The sequence below is a fragment of the Lissotriton helveticus genome, chromosome 6, assembly GCF_964261635.1.
Source record: "Lissotriton helveticus chromosome 6, aLisHel1.1, whole genome shotgun sequence".
NCBI classification, from domain to species: domain Eukaryota; kingdom Metazoa; phylum Chordata; class Amphibia; order Caudata; family Salamandridae; genus Lissotriton; species Lissotriton helveticus.
In genome coordinates, this window is record NC_136067.1 from 1,465,097,566 (window position 1) to 1,465,119,384 (window position 21,819).

At 49.0% G+C, this 21,819-nt stretch overlaps 1 protein-coding gene across 2 annotated transcripts in view; it reads left to right on the plus strand.

The window, feature by feature from the left end:
* LOC144763557 (MFS-type transporter SLC18B1-like) overlaps nucleotides 1-21,819 on the plus strand; it is a 664,439-nt gene that overhangs the window by 574,164 nt on the left and 68,456 nt on the right. For both annotated transcript variants that reach the window (XM_078649273.1, XM_078649272.1), the window contains one exon: nucleotides 19,813-19,906. In XM_078649273.1, coding sequence (XP_078505399.1) covers nucleotides 19,813-19,906 — 94 coding nt within the window. The remainder of the gene's footprint in view (nucleotides 1-19,812; nucleotides 19,907-21,819) is intronic.

The window sequence follows — 21,819 nt, forward strand, 5'->3', positions numbered from 1 at the left end:
ACTCTTCAAGTAGCTGTGAGGCCAGCCATGACTGCTGAATGTTTGTTAGGCAATGATTTGGAAAGCTCCCCTTGGGCTAAGGTGGAGAAGAAGGCTCATTTAGAGATGTTGGGTCTGCCTGAGTGGGCGTGTGTGACCACTTGGTCTATGGCAGACAAGGGTGTTCAAGAGATCCTGGAGCCTGATAGTATGGCCCAGGAACCTGCCTTAAAGAGAAGAGGTGGGGGCGCGGGAAACCAGCCCCCATTGTTCCCACGGTCCAGGAGGAGGCAGACCTTGAGGGGTATGCCCTGGAACCTACAGGGGAGCAAGTTTCTGAACTGGGGAACCTACCTGAGCTGAACCATTGGCAGCAAGAAGGGGGGACCTACAGGGAGGACTTTTGTGCAGAGCAGAAGAAGTGCCCTTCTCTTGAGGGTTTGAGGCAACAGGACACAAACCAGGCAGCAGGTGATCAGTCTGGATCACATTGGATCTACTGGGGGAACGGTCTCCTGTATAGCGGGCCTAAGGTTGGTGAGCCTGGGTCAGCCCGTGTGCTGGTGGTACCCCAGTGCTTCAGAGCCTTCCTACTGAGGTTGGCTCATGACTTTCCTTTAGCTGGATATCTGGGGCAGGACAAGACATTTGAAATGAGCCTTGCGCATTACCTACGAGGGAACAGAGCCGCCAGCACCAGCACCGGTCGAACGCAGGAGCGCCGCAGGTCATACTGCCACCAACCGCGCCGCCGCTCCGGGACTACATATCCCGGCAGCCTTTGCGGCGGCGCGTTGCCCTGACGCGAATAGAGCGCCAGGAGGGGCCTTGAAGAAGCAGAGCCCTCGGTGGAGCGGGGGGAGCCTTGCGCATTACCTACGAGGGAACAGAGCCGCCAGCACCAGCACCAGTCGAACACAGGAGCGCCGCAGGAGCGCCGCAGGAGCGCTGCAGGTCATACCGCCACCAACCGCGCCGCCGCTCCGGGACTACATATCCCGGCAGCCTTTGCGGCGGCGCGTTGCCCTGACGCGAATAGAGCGCCAGGAGGGGCCTTGAAGAAGCAGAGCCCTCGGTGGAGCGGGGGGAGCCTTGCGCATTACCTACGAGGGAACAGAGCCGCCAGCACCAGCACCGGTCGAACACAGGAGCGCCGCAGGTCATACCGCCACCAACCGGGCCGCCGCTCCGGGACTACATATCCCGGCAGCCTTTGCGGCGGCGCGTTGCCCTGACGCGAATAGAGCGCCAGGAGGGGCCTTGAAGAAGCAGAGCCCTCAGCGTCGCGGGACGCGAGGGGGACGCCCGGGGCTAAGCCCGGGCAAAGGGCGGGCCGTCTGTGGCCGTCGGGGGCCGACGGAGGCTGGGCTGGGCCCATCCTCTAACGTCGGTCTCAAGCTCCCACTTCGCCTATCCTGCCACCGTAACCTGAAATGTAAGTTGCCATCATCCCTGTTTCATAACCGCCAAAGGATAAACTGTAGCTTCCTGAGTGTTGTGCTAATTTATGACTGTAAACCAACTACCATTTTCCATCACCTTTATCAATATCGATCCGAGGCACTAGCATGCCTTCAGACGTGTTAAACTCTTCTTTACCTTCTACTGTAGGGGTTACTATACTAGGGCCTTTAGACAAGTACTTTGCACGGGCAACTAGGGAAATAGACAGAGAGATAGCGCTGGCAGAGAAGCGAGCTGAGCGTCGCTTCTCTATTGAACTTCTCAAACACAAACTCCCAGCCCTGGCACAAAAAGAGGCATTAACTCCTCATTCATCAAATAACGCTCTATCTATGGGAGAGTCAGATGCAGACTTATTTAACACCAATGACTTCCCTCTGATTTTTCAGGAAGGTCCACCCCATATAACTATAAATGAGTCAAATAACGCTATCAACATTAATGAGTCACCATCTATATCCCATTGTTTAATTGACCCGAATTCTCCTATAGTGTTGGATCATGTCTCTCAGTCCAATTCAAGTCCCTCATCCCCTGTATCGAATCGACCCTCGGTGGAGGCTGTACAAATGGAGACACAATCATTGCAAATAGTTAGTCCTCCCAAAGAAAAGATACAGAAAAAGAAAGGCCAAGAAGTGTGCCACTCGCCACCAAGGAAAAAAAGGAGGAATGTTGGGGTGAGAAAAAAGACTGAAAGCATAAATTCACCCTTACTAATAAAGAACTCTTTAAACAAAACTAGTAAGAAACTAGAGATAGACGCATTAAGCAACCCACAACCAGATATGAGCATGTTTTCTGAAGCACTGACGTCCAAAGGACTCCTTGAGGATATTGAACGTCTCTTTAAATCTTTAATGCTGCCACTCCTAGAAAGGGTCAAAAAGTTAGGGGAAAATATGGACCGTATTTTAGCAGCATATACACCCAAGGAAGCCCTGAAAGAAAATACTTCAAAGGAAACTCGTCCTTCAAAAACACAACCTGTACAGAATACTTTGACCCCACGACAGGATAAATCTAAAAAAAAAAACACGAATAACAACAACAGCCCTAGATCAGTGGCCACACAAGCACTACATAAGGGAAAGGCTAAGCCAATCCCCTTGAAAGCCTCTGTTCCCACAGCCCCGAGGTTAACAAATGTACCACCACAGAACAGGGTAAAAACAAAGATTAAGGGAAATGTTGACCTACCCCCAGAATCAACAAACTATGTTATCATTTTGACTGGTGTTCCTGTGATAACAGTGGGTAGTATAGAACCAAACACCAGTCTCAAAAATAAGGTCATACACTGGCTGCGGATTAATAGACCTCTCCCACCACATTTAAATGGGGACATAGTGTCTGTTAGACGGTGTGATTGGGTAGGGGTGAGACCCAAAGATATAGAGGGAGATGTGGTAATAACAAACTTTAGAGACCACAGAGTTGTAACCCACCTTTGTGATTGGTTTTCGGGGAGAACGGAGGGCAGTATATCTCCTCGAAACTTATGTTACTTTTACCCCGAAGCTCTGATGAGGCCTCGTACTCATCCCCCAAAATGGGGTCGCCCCGATTTCCAGCAATTCCCTAATCGTAAACCACACCCTAATCTCACAAGACACTATGTAAATAATTCCCAATCTTCTTTTCTACCCCAATATAGATCTGCTATTCCCTTTGACTATGCCCACTACCCCACAAATCCGACAGAATATTGGAATATCCCAATACAACGCCTTTTTGAACCCCTCTCAGGCATGGACCTAAATGACTGACTCAGTTCTCCTGTCTCTAAACCGGGTAACAAATTTGGGGGGGGAAAAGAGGTTGTACCCAAGTGTTCCGTATTTGAGCAGATGCACCCTAAAACCAGTACTAATACAACTAGAGCCAGGGAATTTGGGTCCAAGCAAAAAAGTAAGACGGGAAAGGAAGCCCGGGTCAAGAAGAATTCTATTGAGGGGGCCACTTTGAAGGATGACACGATAACGAAGATCTCGTGTAAAATAACCAAAAGTAAACATACACCCAAACTCAAAGATATAGGCACACATGAACGCCAAGTAAGTGTAGTGTCGTGGAATGTGTGTGGGCTTGCTAACAAAGTTCAAGAAACAGCGTGGGGGGAGTTTGTTAACAACATCGACATATTATGTGTTCAGGAAACTTGGGTATTAACTGAATTACACATAGATGGATTTACGACTTTCCATGTCCCTGCTGTGCCCTCTAGCCATGGTAGGAACAAAGGGGGACTATGTGTGTACATGTCCAACCGCTTAAACACTAGTAGTAGTTCTGGAAGATCAACCTCACCTTACTTTCAGTTGGTTACCATTCCTCTAAATTCCATCAACGTGTTAATAGTGATTAATTTTTATAATAATATCAAGAACTCTAATTTTAGGGAAGAATTATCAAAATTGACAAAAGAATTAAGGGAGGTAAAACCCATGAAAGGGAAAGATCTAATATGGGTCTGGGTAGGTGATTTCAACGTAAACCTATGCACTAGTGAAACATGCGGTTTCCAGGAATACGGGGAGGGGGACCATGTGGATAGTAGTCACTTCCAACACAATGATAAAGGGGAAATATTAAATGGCATTATGGCCAAGTTTGATTTGGGCTTTGCAAACAGGCTTTACTCCCCCAAGGTTAAGTTCACTTCTACCTTTTTAGCGAGGGGACTTCACTCAACTATTGATTTCATCATCCTGCCGAATATGTTTGGTGGCCGGGTGGCAAATTACGAGACCCCCACTATCGGTTTGAGTGACCATTTACCGTTAAAAATTCTTGTTAGTGCCCCAGGATCTAAAACTGCCACAATAACTGAGACCCTGGCATGGTCGCAAAACCTTGCTGTAGCACGGCAAAATGGCATTGCCCTAAAATGGAGTATGGTAGACCCAGTAAAAACTCTTCAGAAAATTGTGGAAGGTGCTCTTCCCTCATTCTTGGTGTGTTTAGGGGAAAGGTCCTCAAACAATGAAATCTTGGAGGCATTTAGTAACATTACTAGCACCATACAGGGTGTCTTGACCAGGACCCGCTCTAAAAAAAGTAATAGCCCCACGGGCTGGTTCGACACTCAATGCACTAAGACACATAAGGCCCTCAAATTGGCTTTGAGTGAAACAACAAGGGACCATGTTGTAATTAGGTCACTTAGAAAGGCATACAATTTAGCTAGGCACCAACGAAAGAAGGCAATCAAAGAAAAAGCATGGCAAGACCTAGTGAAAGCTGCGGAGAGCAGAGATGCAAAATTATTTTGGCAGGTAGTTAATCTACCGTTCCTTAATAACAAAGTGGCAGCTAGGATGGAGATAGCCATCGATGAAAAATCTTGGGTGGATTTTTTTTCGAATGTATATTGCAACACCCAGGAGGAATCTCAATTAGTGAGTAATCATTGTCCCATCCCAATTGAGCTCAACTTAGATGAGGTGCTAATGGCAATAAATTCTACCCAGAATAATAAAGCCCCGGGACCAGATGGGATCCCTAGTGATCTCTATAAGGTGAATACTGACCTATGGGCACCAGTCTGTTTGCGGGTTCTGGGTGCTTGTTGCTCAGAAGGTTTCATTAAAACATGGGCAGAATCATTAATAATCCCAATATACAGAAAGGGAGATAGGGAAAGCCCATCAAATTATAGACCCATATCTCTGCTAGATTCATTAATGAAAATTGCAGGCAGAGTGGTTTTGACTAAACTACAGTCAAGGGCAGAGGAAAATGACATTTTAACACCCGTATAATATGGGTTTCGGGCTGGGATGGGTACAGTCGAACAAGTCTTAAACTTTGTCTTGTTACAAGGGAAGTACATCAGAGCAAAAGAGGGCTGTTTTTATGCAATTTTTGTCGATCTCTCCTCTGCATTTGATTGTGTAATACATACTAAGCTCTGGGAAACACTAGAGGAGATGAATGTGGACCCAGCTATTGTTCTCTTTTTGAGACAACTATATTCAAATGCTACCGCCAAAGTTAGGTTTGGCCTGGGGGGGGGGGAATGTACCGGGTCTTTCCGCATACAAAAGGGGGTGAGACAAGGCTGCGTGCTGGCCCCATTCCTTTTTTCACTATATACCAACAGCTTAGAGAAGGAATTGGGAGCCAGTAATATTGATTCAACAAAGTTTGGAAGTAGGCAAATGTTCTCACTTTTATATGCGGACGACGCCGTGTTAATGGCTAGAACGAAGGTCGGTGCTCAAAGGGCCCTAATCAAATATGTAGATTATATGGAAGCAAGGGGCCTTAAACTCAACGCTAAAAAATCCTTCGTGATGTGCTGTGGTAAAGGTGGAGCCAGATTTAATCAACTTAATGTAGCAGGACTCCAAGTACAAGCCACTAAAATATTTCCATACCTAGGGGTTACAATTGAGGCATCCGGGGCTTGGTGTCCCGAGGTGAAAAATAGAACTCTAGCCTTCAAACGATCTATTGCGGCCATAAAGCACTTTGCAAGCAAACTGGGCAAAAAACAACCTGAAATCATGCTCAATATATATGTGGCAAAATGCAGAAGTATCGCACTGTATGGAGCAGGCGTATGGGGGTACCAAGATGTAACATCGCTCCAAATTGTAGAAAATAATTTCTTAAGATACCTTCTGGCCCTCCCGAAGAGCATATCGGTCTACAATTGCCATGCGGAATTAGGAATGGAACATTTGACAGATCTGATTAGAACCCAGCCAATTCTGCTCTGGCGTAGAGTATGGGCGACACCAGAATTGGGCCTAAATCGAGGAATAATCAGCGACGTTATGGCCCTAGACAATGCAAAACGTATTAAATGGCTTGAGTACGTTAGGAGAGTTCTAACGGACATTGATAGGCCAGAATGGTACAACAACCCCGAATTAATTGAGGAAATCCCGAAGAAAGTTCTGAAAAAATTATGCATGGAGCACTTTAATATACTAAGGTTTGGAAGTGAAGTCAGCAAAAAATCTGTGCTCGACCACCAACTGTTGCTGACTACCCATAAAATACAACCTTATCTAAACCTTGTGACTTTGGGGTTTGAACGTTTTATCCTCACTAGATTTAGGTTCAATATTTTTCACCATATAGTCTCATTCCCAACCAAAAACGACTGGAACAGAACTCTGCCTGTCTGCCCATGCGACAAGGCGTCTTCCCAGACCGCCTTCCATCTGCTCCAGATGGATAAAACAATACCTGAGAGGTGGGGCCTGGCGGCAGTGTAGGCCAGCGTATTTGAACTTGCAACTATTGGGAAACCCTCTATGCATAATGACTATGACAATGTTTTTAAAAAGTGTTCTGAAACGACGGAGCTTATTATGAATTATTAACTATTCGATTGAATCACTTTAATGGATTTAATACTTTTTTTAAATGCTATGTATGTTTGTATGGATATATTTTTTGTATGAACTGCTTTTATGATTTTTTTTAACATGTGAAAATCGAATAAATCTTTGAAATTGAAATTGAAATGCTTGTCTCCCACTTTTATTGGCCCCAGATGCGGAAGAGTTCAGATAATTATTGTAGAACTTGTCAAACTTGCCAGGCAAATGGGAAAAGTGGAAGGAAGCACAAGGCTCCTCGCCAACCTTTCCCTTTAGTCAGTACCCCCTTTGAACGGGTGGGCATTGACATTGTGGGGCCACTGGTCCCAAAGACAACCATTGACAACATGTTTATCCTGGTCTTGCTGGACCATGCAACCCGGGACTCGGAAGCCATCCCGCTCAGGACAGTGACGGCCCCCGTGGTGGGACGTGCACTGATGGGGATTTTCTCTCGTGTAGGGTTCCCCAGAGAGGTGGTGTCTGATCGAGGTACAAACTTAATTTCCACTTATATGAAGTCTCTGTGGAAGGAGTGTGGTGTTACCTATAAGGTCACCACTCCTTACCACCCACAAGGTAATGGGCTGGTTAAAAGGTTGAATGGACCCTTAAAGGCATGATCATGGGTCTTGAGGAAACAATGAGGCGTAAGTGGGACGTCCTCTAGCCATGCATTCTGTTTGCTTACCGGGAGGTGCCACAAAAGTCCCTAGGGTTCAGCCCCTTTGAACTGTTGTAGGGACACCCGGTAAGAGGACCTTTGAGTCTGGTCAAGGAAGGCTGGGAGCAATCTCCCAGGAAACCTCCCCAGGATGTATACAGTTACATGCTGGCCTTCAGGAACCAGACTTGGCGATTCAGAGATCTCGCTCAGACGAATCTGGAAGCCAGCCAGGAAGAGATGAAGTGGGGGTACGATCTGAATGCCACTCTGATTGAGCTTCAGCCTGGACAGAAAGTTTAGGTCAGGGCCCCCCATGTAGAGCCTTGTGCGCTCTAGGACAGGTGGACTGGTCCCTTTGAGGTGGTGGAGCGCAAAAGTGATGTCACCTACTTGGTGAACTTGCTGTCTCCAACGAACCCTTTGCGGGTCCTATATGTTAACCGCCTGAAGCCCCACTTAGAAAGGTCCGAAGTGGGCATGCTCCTAGCGACGGATGATGGAATGGAGGAGGAGACCGAGCCTCTTCCTGACCTCCTGTCTGCAACAGAGCAAGATGGGTCAGTGGATGGTGTCAGCCTCTCTGTCACACTGACCCCTGATCAGCAGCAAGATTGTCGCCAACTGTTGGGACAATTCTCTTATCTATTTTCCTTGGTTCCTGGTGTCACTGAGTGGTGTGTCCATGATGTGGACACTGGGGATTGTCCTCCTGTGAAGCACAAGGCTTACAGAGTGACTGACCAGGTCAGAGCTTACATTAAGGAGGAAGTCTCCAAAATCTGTGCTTTAGGGTTGATTGAGTGCTCAAACAGTCCTTGGGCCAGCCCAGTTGTTTGGATCCCAAAGGCTGCCGCGCCTGGCGCCACACCCAAACTCCAGTTCTGATGAGCTCATTGATCGGTTAGGGGCTGCACGGTACCTCAGCACGTTTGATTTGATGTCTGGGTACTGGTAGATCGCCTTGACTGATGGGGCCAAAGAGAGGGCAGCATTCTCTACACCAGATGGGCACTACCAATTCCGGGTGATGCCTTTTGGGATGAAGAATGCCCCTGCCACCTTTCAGAGGTTGGTCAACCAGGTGTTGGCTGGACTGGAGGATTTCAGTGCCGCCTACCTGGATGACATTGCAGGTTTCAGTGCCAGTTGGGAAGAACATCTGCACCACCTCTGGGAAGTGTTGATGTCATTGCGAAAGGCAGGCCTCACGATCAAGGCGAGTAAGTGCCAGATCGGGCAGGGTTCCGTGGTGTACTTGGGTCACCAGGTAGGGAGCGGCCAGGTGGCGCCCCTACAACCCAGGATTGATACCATCCTGGCATGGGAACCCCAAAGACTCAGACACAGGTGAGAGCCTTTTTAGGACTCACGGGGTACTACAGGAGGTTTGTCAAGGGGTATGGCAGCATTGTTGCACCCTTGACTGAGCTGACTTCCAGGAAGCAGCCCAAGAAAGTGAACTGGACTGACACCTGTCAGAAGGCTTTTGACGCCCTGAAGACTGCCATGTGCACAGCACCCGTGCTTCAGGCACCCAACTTCTCAAAGGAATTAATTGTTCAAACAGACGCTTCAGAGCATGGTGTGGGGGCTGTTCTATCACAGATTAATGAAGAGGGTCTAGACCAACCTGTAGCCTTTATCAGTAGGAGGTTACTTCCATGGGAACAGAGGTGGAGTACAATTGAGCATGAGGCATTTGCTGTGGTCTGGGCACTGAAGAAGTTGAGACCATACTTGTTTGGGAATCACTTCCTGATTCAGACTGACCCCAGACCTCTCAGATGGTTATTGCAGATGAGGGGAGAGAACCCAAAAGTTGTTGAGGTGGTCCATTTCCCTACAGGGTATGGACTTTACGGTGGAACACCGCCCTGGGACAGAACATGCCAACGCTGATGGTCTGTCCAGATTTTTCCGCCTTAGTGAAGAGAACTCCCAAGGGAAGGGTAGTTCTCCCCACATTTCAGCTGGAGGGGACACGTGTTAGACCTGGCATCATTGGCGTGAGTCCCCCTTCCATTTTGACGGATTGCCTCCTCGGTTTTTGATATTTGTTGCTGGTTTTATGCTTTGGGCACTGTGCCTCTGCTATTCAGTGCCACAGTGCAAGTGCTTCCTATGTTAAATTGATGTACTGATTAGTGATTCCATGATTTGGTTATTTGATTTACTTGTCAGACCCTAGAACAGTGCACGATGTGTGTCCAGGGCTTGTAAATCAAATGCTGCTGGTGGTCTTGCAGCACTGGTTGTGCCACCCGCAGAAGCAGCTTGTAAAGTGTGTCTCAGGCTGGCCATTGCAAGGCCTGTGTGCAGTCTAGTACTGCCATGTCGACTTAGCCAGTGCACCCACTTGCCAGTCCCTAAACCTTCCCTTTTCTTCTTATCAGACACCCCTAAGGTAGGCCCAAGGGCAGGGTGCATTGTAAGTATAAGGTAGGACATGCCCTGGTGTGTGTGTGGCATGTCCTAATAGTGAATTACAGCCATTTTCGTTTTTCACTATTGCAAGGCAAACTGTTCTCCATAGGCCAGAATGGGCAGTTAGATTATTACATCTCATAATGCTAACTGACTCAAGAAACATGATAGAAATTCGAATTTAGTATGCCTGAACTCAGTTGGTTTTAACATTCTGTGTTTGAAAATACCACTTTTAGAAAGTAGGTATTTTCTTGTCTAACTATCCAAAGCCTGCCTCTGCTAGGTTGTGTATTCCTTGTCTGGAGTTTGAGTGACAGGGCTGGGGGATTCCAAGAGACAGAATGAGTCAGCCCAGTGGTGAATAGGGAGATCTGCATCTAGATGGGAGGGAGGAGTTGCACCTTGGACCTGAATAGGGCTGGGCCTTCCCTTCACAATGCTGGCTCCACCTCCTGGGGTGCGGCTGATGTTTCTGCCCTGCACTGTGAAAGGAAAATCCTGTAAACAGAGTGCTCACAAGCTGGTTTGGACTGGGCAAAGGCCCCTCTGCCTTCAGAGAACAAAGAGAAAAGTAGTATAAATATTGGGCCTCAGACCCAAGAATTTTAGATCACTTCTGGGAACAAGAAACCTTTTGCCAAGGAGAAGAACCAAGGAAGATACAGGCGTTTTGGACTGCCCCTCTGCCAGTGTGCTGTTTGCTGGGTTGGCCTGCAGTGGTTTCTTTATTGCCAAGGGGAAGGAGAAGGAACTTTTTAAGGACTTTCATTATCTACAGAATATTCTCCAAGGGCTTGAATTTGTGCTTGCCTCCTGCTGAAGTCTCGGGGACAAAAGACCTCATCTCCAGCTCCCCCCTGAATTTCCTTGCTGGGAATTCTAACTGCAGAAGCCTGCGTGTCGCTGGGAGCTGGAAGCGCGTCGCAACGAGAAGAAGTGTGATGCAGCCGCAGCGGAGATCGTCGCATCGCCGGAGAAGTGCGCCGCCGCCGCATCTCCCAGAAAGCGTGTCTTCGTCAAAGCTGCCTGCTGTCGCATCACCAGAGAAGCGTGACTCCATCAAGAGAGTCGCCATTACATCACCGGAGAAGCGTGTCGTAGGGCCTGTCGCGGCTCCAAAGAACAGAGTTGTCGCAAGGCTGCCAGGGTGTCTACGCATCACGATCACATCAAGGGCACCATCTTCTCGCATCGCACCCGGATTATCACATCGCATCGAGGCGCCATCTTGCGCATCGCCACCATCCCGAAAGTCGAGAATCTATGCATCAACCTCGCACTGGTAAGGATCACAACGCATCCCCTATGCTGGGCAAGCATTGAGGCACGCGCATCATCTCCCCGGGGTTACGGAACAGACGCATCTCCCCTTTTGGGAGCCTTTTGTTCATTTTGCGTTAAGCATCCAGGTACTTTGTTGAAAAGTTTGTCGCATTTATCATCTACTTGAACTAAGTAACTTTTACCAACTTTAAGTCAATCTTACGTACAGTATTGTGGATTTTTGTCGTTTGTGGTCTCATGTTAAGTCTATATAAAGAATACTTATTTTTATAAAACCTTTGTTGTGTCCATATGTAGTGTTTTCACTGTATTAATGTGTATATTCACAAATGCTTAAAACACTGCCTCTGAGATAAGCCTGTCTGCTCATGCCAAGCTACCAAGGGGGTGAGCAGTGGTTATTTAGAAGTGTAATCCCCTTATCCTGACTTAGAAGTAAGGTTCCATATTTGGACAAAGGTGAATACCATTGCCAACTAGAGACCCCCAGATCTAACACCCACCTGGTTTGGGTGTGGGGAAAAGATGTAGGGCAAGGCCTTCAGCCTGACACTGCAGCTAGATTCCCAAACATGGTACCCACTTAACACAGCCTTTAGTTGACTCATTGCATGCTGGACACAGGTGTGACTGAAGGTCATGTCCTATTCCCAGTAACATTGTTCACATTATTTGATGGACACATCTTCCTGATTTGGCTTCTGAATACTACACATTAGGGATGGGCTTTGTCCATACCTTGCACCCAATGACCTGACCCAGTTCAGCTAGACAGTACCTGTGGCTGTTTCCAGCATTTGTGGCCTATTGTGAAGCCCTGTACTAGCACCTGCCCTCAGCACCCTTCCGAGTTCAGCCTTAGGCCCTGACTAGCAGGAATGTGCAACAGGATGTGGTATTTGGCTTCTTCTTATGTCAATACCTTTTATTGCCTATGCATGTCCAATGTTTTTGCATTCTTACATATTGCATTGGGGAATTATAATGAGAAATGCACTTTTGGTAATCTCCCCATAACCTTCTATTCCCTTGACTGCTCTCCACACAATGTTTAATGGTAAACTTATAGATACTAGTTTTTGAAACTTTAGGTGTATTGAATATACTTGGTCAAAATGGTAAGCAATCCAAAAGATGCTTTTTCTACTGCTGCAAATAATACAATTGTTTACAAAGACCACGAATACTAGAGAAAGAGCTTGGGATTAGGTTTATGGTTATAGAGTAAAGGTTTCATAACACAATATCACCCCAGCTTTTCTTTGAAAATTGAGTTTCAGTTCAGCCAACACGTGTTTCGTTGATAGGCACGTAACACCCTGACTTCTTCAGGGATGATACGTGAGTGTAAATCTGCTCAATATTAAAAAGTATATCAGGCTAACCGGCACAATGGTGCCGTGATCATAAGCCAGTAGGTTAATGCTCTACAATACAGCAGCAAAGTAATGCGCCAGGGAGAGTGCTCCTTGTGTACCTTAAGAAGCTAAGGTGTCCCATGCCTAACAACGAAACACGTGTTGGCTGAGCTGTTCTATGCTGGCTGTACAATTCTACAATTCATTGGAATTTTCATTGGCTGTGTCAACTTTAACTAGTCTTTTTGTGAAGATTTATGGGTTACCCCTCCTTGGCTCGAACAGCTGAATCAGATTAAAGTAGACTACATCATTTATTGTTGGACTGAAGACTTTTTCTTACTACTTGAGTGCACCGACCAGTTTGTGGACAAATTAAAGTTTGTTTTAGCTCCACCAAGAGGTAGTTTAACTCTTTCTCACTCTTCTCATTTGCTTCTCATTATCACACTCTGCACCAATCACTCATACCACTTATCCACATAGGAGATACCCAATAAAAAGAGCTCCTCTCAAGCTGGAGAGTTGTAGCCCACACCGTACACTATGGGTAGGGTGTGACGAAGAACCCTATGATGAAGCATTGCCACCTAGGGTTGTGTGATGGATTTCATCCTAAGAAGTATTGGTTCCCTGCAATAGTTTGACAACTTTATTTTCAGACCCTCAGTACTTTGGTGGTTGTATAGTGATAGGTGGCTGCCTCCTCAGCCTCTCACTACATTGGCACAGTCAAGCCTTTCATGCAAACCTCTTCATAATAGAAACATTTACATATAGAGTCATGGTTTAAGAAGTAGAAGAGTGAGTTGGAGAGGAACAATTACAATGTCCATTATTTCAATAGGCACTTGGGCTTTAACAAGAAAAGAGGCATAGGTTTTGTGAAGGAACTCTCCAAAGGCCCAGGACCAAACTGTCCCACTTGTAGTGTAGGTGTAAGATGTTGGCTTACTCATCTGATAGAGACTACTAGCTGCAGATTCCTTGACGTAGAATTATCCCTCGGCGTAAGACTGGATCTGGAAAATTTTCTTTGCCACAGCATCTCTGTGCGCCGGGGGCGGTACCGCGTGACTCCGCCCTGACGTCCGCGGGCCTGACATCAGCAAGGTCACATAAGCCCCACCCAGGCGCGCCAAGGTCAGTTTTTCTCTTTTACGCGTGCAACGCGGATCCGGATCATGTCCTTGCCTGTTTTCAGGCCTTCTCTTTCACGCTTTGCATTGAGGAACAGTGTGCGAATGCCTTCAGGCTTCAAGACGTGTACCGCTTGTGCACGTCCAATGTCAGCGACGGACCCTCACCCGATTTGCATGTGGTGTTTAGGCGAGCACCATGACTCGACGGATTGCTATGCCTGTCAGCACCTTAAACCAAATTCACGGCGGGAACGCCGGTTGAAATTGCTGTTGGCCCGCTTGTCCAGGTCAGTGTTGTCCCAGCATCCGCCCCCTACCTCGGAAGCCAGGAGCCGCCGATTCCGTCTGCGACATCGCCCTTCGCCACGGCTCCAAGGGCGTTGCTCGCTGAGTTGTAGGTCCTGCAGCTTGTGTCCAAGGCCCTGTCCTCCTTCGGCAGAGGGCACTGGTTCACCTCGGACCGTGCACTGTCGCCACCCTACCCACCGTTTCCAGGCGTTGGGGCGACTAGGGCCCAAATGACAGCCTATGCTGCTGCTCTGCAGCTCCTGAGACGGTCTCCTGAGACCTCCTGAGATGTTCGCGGATCCCTTGCCTCGCGCGGGACCGTCCGTGGAGTCGCCGGCAGTGCCGAAGGTTTCTGCTTCAGGTTGTTGGAGGGTGGTGTCATCGAGGCGTGGTCCTACGGGGCTCCCCTCTTCGACACGTCATCCCTGCCTTGCCACAAATCCCTACGGGGCTCCCTGTGGCGTCACAGGAGGTCGCCGGGACTCAGGGCTTGTCCCCGAGTTCCCCTCGGCCCTCTCACCGGGCGGCTGCCTCGCCAGAGGCAGAGCCGGCACCATTTCCGTGCCGCAGGCTTTCCTCCTCGGCCCTGGCGGTGCCACAGGTGGATGGCAGGGCCCAGGGTGCTTTCCCAAGTCCCTCTCGGTCCTCTGCGTAGGCGGCTGCCCCGTGTGAGGTCAAGCCGGCGCTAGCCAAACCGGCTCCGACGTCACCCCATTCTCCTAGGGAGCACGTGGTTGTGGAGGCCGGCTCAGCCCCGCCAGTGCCCACTCCGGCACCGATCGATGCAGTGCCTGCCCCTGTGGCGAACTCCACGGCGCCGTGCTGGTATCGAGACATTGATTCGTCTCCTGAGGTTACTTCCTCTCCGGAGGTTTGTCATCTACTGGTTTCTTCCTCTCCAGAGACAGGACACAGCATTGTTGCTTTTTCACTGGCGTCTTCCAGGGAGGGCTCCTAGCCGTCCCCGCGGCCTCAATCCTCTGACCCTCTTTTCTGCAACTCGTGGTTGGCTCCTCCACCGGCTTCTTCCCAGGGGTCCCTCAGGTCCCCCACTTGTTTGTGGATCCCCCACCATTCCGGGGGTGGCAACTTCCCCCTGTAGCTAGACATGGGGATGAATGGCTCAGTTTGCAGCCGTTGCCCACGGGCTAATTGCTTTCTCCACCACGGCACCCTACGGAGGCCAGTGTTGCCTTTGTTCGGGCTATTTCCACGGCCGCTGGCATTTTGCGGGTGGGTGACCCCATCACCCCATTCCCTACAGATAATCTCTTGGAAGTTCTCCACCAGGGCTCTGGTGGACGGGAGCTGTTCCTTCCTTTTGAAGTGTCAATTCTCTTCTGGGGGCTTGGGGGCATCCTGCCACGGGTGATACGGTGCCTCAGCCGCTCGTGCATCGCCACCGTCCTGCTTCGCATGTCCAAGTCTGCCTTTCCTTCCACCCTTCTACTCAAGGCTCTCTTCTACAGATTGCTTTTCCGTCCCTGCCTGTTGTGTTGTTTCCTCCGTCTCGGGAGGCCCGGTGGTTGGATTCATGGGGCATAACGCCTTTGCTTCTTCCAGTGCTGCTTTGTGGGCGCTCAACACTCTTTGTGTGTTGGCCAGGGCTACCTCCAGCCTGTGGGATTCTGTGGAGTCCCTTCTTTCTCATGTCTCCCATGAGGGTGACAGCGCTGATCTAAGACACCATGGCCGCATTTATTCTCTGTGCGGCCTAGCATCTCGCCGATGCTCTCGGCTGTGCTATGGCCAGTTCTGTGGCTCTTCATCGCCTTGCTTGGCTAAGAGATGCTGTTTTTCCTGAGAGTATTAGGGAGCATCTGGTTGAACTGCCCTTTGACGGGGTCCTTTTATTCAACACTCATGCGGACTCCGCTATTCAGCGTCTCCTTGCGGGGCTCCGTCCTCCTTCCCCTCCGTAGACTAGCTTGTTGATCCTCTGAGGCTTGATGGGAGGTGTTATCCCATCTGCTTCCTGGAATCGTTTTTTTTTAGTGGCCCGTTTACATGCTCTGTGTGGTTTGATGTGCCTTCGGGGTCCCTTGGTTGGCCCCTCTCTTCTGTTGGCTGCTAGTTCAGCCCTTTGGCAAGTGTGTATTTTTTGGCTGATTGCTAAGCCATCTGTGGTTCTTACCGCAGGTCTTACTGCAGGTCCTATGTTCTTGTTCTCTGATGCGGGATTCTTTCCTTAAGAGTGGTTCCCATGTTTTCTTTGGGACATGTCATACCCTAAGTGGGGTACTTATAGATATTGTATAGCTTTGTCATACGCTGAGAGGAGGTGGACTCCCTTTTGTGGATTCCTCGCCTTTCCTGACGTTTCTGTATACCGCTGGTACGGCTCTCTTATTTTTGTCTGGGCATAGCTTGCGCTGCTCATGGGTCTGTCGTTTCAGTATCCGCTGCATCGCTGGGCCAGCTTGGTATGCCGTCTGCAGCATTGCACTGTGGTGTTTCTGCCTTTTTGTCTGGTGTTTTGGACTGATCCTCTGGTGTTCCAGGGTGGATAGGATTTCCTGGTGTTTCCCTGTGTTCTGGTTAACAGGTTTTTGTCCGTCCTACGTGTCTTTCTCTTCTGGCTGGTCCCACTTCTTTTTGTGGGTCAGTTATGTCCAGAACAGTCTCCCTTTAGGGGTTGTTAGGGATTCCCCTAGCCTTGGCCTTCGTCTTACGCTCGGCTTGGTCTGGGTGCTCGGCTTCATGGTACTTGCCAGCTGCTGGCTGCGCATGCCTGCTCTTTCTGGTGCATGGCCGGGGGTCCTGGCGTGGGTCCTTCCGCTTTTGTCTCTTGTTCTGCTGGAGCCCTTGTGTGACTACGTCTTTCTTCTCATGCCTGCTCTTCTTGACGGTGGAGCTGTTCCTGCCTTGTCCTCGGACTCGAGGCTGTGGCCGGTTCAGCTGTCCCCTTCACTGTGTGTGTGTTTTCCTGTGGAGGGCTTTACCTCCATTTCTACCTCCCCTCCTTGGAGTCTTGGGGTGATTCTTTTCTTCCTCTGTACTCCTCTGCCATTGTCTGTCCCTCCGGGGCTTTTTGGCGGATGTTCCTGGCTGGGCTTGGGGTGTGCTGGCCTCCCTTCGCCTCATCAATGCTTCCTTCTGCTTGGTGAGGCTGGGACGCCCTTCTTGTCCCCTTCACAATTCCCCTGCTGGGGCCTTGTGTTTCTTCTTACTGGGAGGCCCCCTCGCAGGGCCTCCTCCCTTCTGGGTATGGCTATGGTATCTATTCTGCATTAAGGAATCTGCGGCTAGTAGTCTCTGCCAGATGTACAAGTTACTTATCTTCGGTAACGATGTATCTGGTAGAGACTATTCTAGCCGCAGATCCCTTCACGACCCTCCTTTCCTTCCCGTTTCGCAAGGACCTTCAGCTGGTCTTACCCACTCGCCTGCCTCCGGGTGGTTATGTCTTCTGCGAGTGCCCTCTTTCGCTTCCTCCATAGTGAGATGCTTCGGTCTGTTGGTTTGATCCTCTCCTTCCTTTCTGGTGATTGGTTGGTGCGTTCATGGCTACTTATGCGTCCCTGCACTCTGGTCTTCCAGTGTGGGGCCTACTTATGCTCATCTCCGTTTTTCATTGCTTGACATTCCTGACTTCTCTCCAATCCTCTGAGTTGGGGTCCCTTGGCTGTGCCTCGGCCCTTAGTTCTTTACAGGGGATGCGCCTCTCCTTGCTGGTGTTGTCTTGGGGCAAATTGTCGTTACTCTTCTGTTCCGGCCTTGTTGTCCTTCACTGTTTATTGATTGTGGTTGCAGGCCTCTTCGTCTGCTGTGACATTTTTCACTTGCTTTTCTGCCCCAGGGAGGATGTCGTATTTGCTTGCAGGGTTGTTTCGCAGTAGCTGTGCTCTGTTCTTCCCTTCTCTGCCCTTCGGTGCCACAGTGCCTGGCACTCTCCCGACTGGTGCTGTTCCTCACCATTCGTTTCTTCCCTTTTTGTTTTTCCTATTTTTTCGCACACTGTTCCCATATTCTCACAGTTTTTGTTTGTGATGGCTCCGCGGGATGGGGCTTATATGACCTTGCTGACGTCATGCCTACGGACAACGTCAATCAATCAATCATTCAATCATTATATTTGTAAAGTGCGCTACATACCCGTGAGGGTCTCAAGGCACTGGGGGGGGGCTGCTACTGATCAAAGAGACAGGTCTTAAGAAGTCTCCTGAAGGCCAGCAGCTCCTGGGTCTGTCGCAGGCGGGTAGGGAGGGTGTTCCAGGGTCAGGGCGGAGTCACATGGTACCGACCCCTCCCTCCCCCCCCCCCCCCGGCGTGCAGAGATGCTGTGGCAAAGAAAATGCTGTGGCAAAGAAAATTTTCCGGATCCAGTCTTACACCTGGTAATAATTTAACGTTAAAGAATTTGCAGGTAGAATCGTCTCTACCAGATACATTGTTACGGAAGGAAAGTAACTTGTATGTCAGTGAGACCAATGAGATCAATGAATGTAGTCTTAGCACCACAAGAATCGTAGCATAAATTCTTGATCAGTTCAAAGGCAAAGAGCAAAGAGCCCTGAACATTTGGCTGCAGAATTTAAGGAGTGTTGGACATGACCCTGAGGGCAGGGTCACCCCCAAACGTTTTGCATTCACCACTCCTATACTTCCTGACTTTGTTTTTGTTGGTTTAGGGCTCTGTGCACTTTACCACTGCTAACAAATGCTGAAATGCTTGTGCTCCTTTATAAACATGGCAAAATTGGTTTACACCTGATTGGCATATTTAATTTACTTATGGGTCCATAGTAAAATGGTATACCGTATGCGAAGTGCATGTAAATTAAATGCTACTTGTGGGCCTGCTGCACTTATTGTGCCACTGGCTTAAGTGGCCCTTAAAACATATCCAAGGCCTACCATTGCAGACTACATGCAGTTGCCTTATTACATTTATTAAATGCTTACCTTTGATTGGGAACCTGTAAATAATTTGTGTTTGGTGTCTGAGAAATTGTGAATAAAAATCTTCTTTATTTGTAATGTTGTATTTTAAATTGTACTTTTGAAAATGCCACTTTTAAAAAGTGTCTTCCGCCTGTTCCTAGGTCATATGATTGAGAGTAGTTGGCAGTTGACCTTTGTTTATTCCTCCGAGGCAGCTGAACAACAGAGGTATTAGGTGTGCCTGAGTGGGCCATCACTGGCAGGTTTTGGGGTGGGGGGGCAGCCCCACTTGCAACTGAATGACTTGTGTGCTTCCTTCACACAAAGGAAAGCCATGAGGCAAAGGAAGCAGGAAACTTTAAGCACTTCAAAGAAAATGCTCTAGAAACTTCTACTGCTTCAAAGGAGGCACCAGGTATAAAATTAGGACCCTCAGGCCACTCTTCAGTAGATCTGCAGAAGGACTGTCAGAGGACTGCCAGCTGCGTACATAATAGGACTGCTTTGCAGCACCTGGAAGGGGTGCTTTGCTGCCTGAAGACTGTCTTGAACCGCCAAAGGCCTGTCCTGCTGTTTGAGTCCTGTTCTACTGCTGAGCATTTTTCCACCAGAGTGTCTCCAAGGGCTATTTGGCTGGCTTCCTGATCAGATCTTCAGGGACAGAACCAACTCCAACCAACTTGAACCTGCACCTTGACCCAACTTGAGTGAGTCCTAACCTCATTGGTGTCCTTCCAGTCCTGGATTCCTAGTGGTGGCGCTAAGGGTACCCTGATAACCAAAATCAAAAGCTTGAGACTGAGAAAATGTTTGGACTAAAAACTGCTCTGAGAACTAAGAGGGGACTAGGGCCAACCTGCTTGTCTATCCCCCCAAGATGCATGGCCGGTTGGCCTGACCATGTGTGCTTACCTGTACCTATGCTTTGTATTTTGTATATTCCTTGCTGTACTAAAATATTATCTTTTTATTCATTTTAGAGGGTTTATTGGACCAACACTTGGTGGATTCCTAAATGATAGATTTCACTTTGAATGGGCTTCAGCAATACAAGGAGCAATTTCTTTGGCTGTTGTGAGTACATATTTATTTCCTAGGGAACTGTAGTTGGGCAACTTTGCCTTTTTTCATACTGGTTTATTGAAAATATAAGCTATGAATGTCGAAATCCTGCTAGATTTCTGAAACCAATAACATACTATGGACTCATTACATAATTATATGGAATAGCTTACAATAAAATGTATTTTGATGGCTATTTAGCTGGCTGCCATGTAAATAATCAATCAATCAGGGGGTTTGTATAGCGCGCTACTCACCTATAAGGGTCGCAAGGCTCATGGGGGGGAGCGGCTCCGGATCAGTCGAAGAGCAGGTCTTGAGGTCCTTCCTGAACTTGTGCAGGGTCGGGAGCTTCTAATATTCACAGGGAGCTTGTTCCAGGTCTTGGCGACGATGTAGAAAAAGGCTCTTCCACCGGTTCTGTTTCTGTGAATGTGGGGGACCTCGGCCAGGGCGAGATCTGCGGAGCGGAGGTTCCTTTCGGGTACGTGGAAGGACACTCTCTCATTGAGGTATTTGAGCCCGATGTTGTTGAGGGATTTGTAGGCGTGAGTGAGGATCCTGAATTGTGGCGCTCTTCTCGACGGGAAGCCAGTGGAGGTCTTGTAAGTGTTGGGTCATGTGTTCGTGACGCGGAGTCCCAAGGACAAGTCTAGCAGTGGCGTTCTGGATGGTTTGGAGTTTGTGTAGGAGAGTCCTGTTGCTTCCAGTGTACAGGGCATTGCTGTAGTCCAGTCTGCTGCTTATGAGTGCATGGGTAACGGTCCTTCTACAGTCAGGGGGATCCATTTGAAGGTCTTACTGAGGATGCGAAGGCAGTTGAAACTAGTGGAAGCGACGGCATTGATCTGGCGGCTCATGGAGAGGGAGGGGTCCAGGATGATGCCGTGTTTATGATCGTGGTCTGTTGTGGTGGGAGGATTCCCGAGGGCGGAGGGCCACCAGTTGTTGTCCCAGGCGGAGGTGCAGGGTCTGAGGAGAAGGAGGACCTCGGTCTTCTCTGAGTTGAGCTTCAAGCACCTGTCTTGCATCCAAGCTGCCAAGTTTTTCATTCCTTCCTGGAAGCAGAGTCTGGTGTCTTCGGGGATCTTCGTGAGTGAGAGGATAAGCTAGGTGTCGTCGGCATAGGATATGATGCTGAGCACATGTTGTCTGACGATGGCGGCGAGGGGGGCTATTTAAATGTTGAAGAGCGTGGGGCTGAGAGAAGACCCCTGGGGAACTCCGCAGTTGATTTCCGTGGGTTCGGAGAGGAAGGGAGGGAGTAGAATTTTCTGGGTTCTGCCTTATAGGAAGGATTGGATCCAGTCGATGGCGGTTCCCTGTATCCCTGCGTCGTGAAGTCTGGCTATGAGTGTGCAATGTGAGACGGTGTCGAAGGCTGTGGAGAGGTCCAGAAGGATGAGGGCCACTGTGTAAGCCTGGTCTAGAAGCATTCGGATGTCATCAGTGGCGGCGAGGAAGGCGGTCTCAGAGCTGTGGTTGCTGCGGAAATCCGGACTGGGAAGCGTCGAAGATGGAGTTTTCCTCGATGAAGGCGGTCAGCTGGTTGACTTTGGCTGCGAAGGGGAGGAGAGAGATGGGCTGATAGTTCTTCAGGTCCGTAGGGTCGGCTGTGGGTTTCTTGAGGAGGGGTTTCACCATTGCCTCTTTCGTCTGGGCAGATGCCGGATCTGAGGGAGGCGTTGATTTTCCGTCCTAGTTTGGGTGCAATGACAGCGGTGGCCCTGTGAAAGATGTGTGGTGGGCAGGGGTCCGTGGGGCCCCTGAGTGATTTTTCTTGATGGTCGCGGTAATGAGTTCTAAGGTCACAGGATTCCAGGACCTGATGGTTGGCTTGTCAGTGGTGGTGGTTAGGGCAGTAGTGTCCGGTGCTGATTCGCTGAAGTGGTTGTAGAGGGCCTTAATCTTCAGATTAAGAAGTA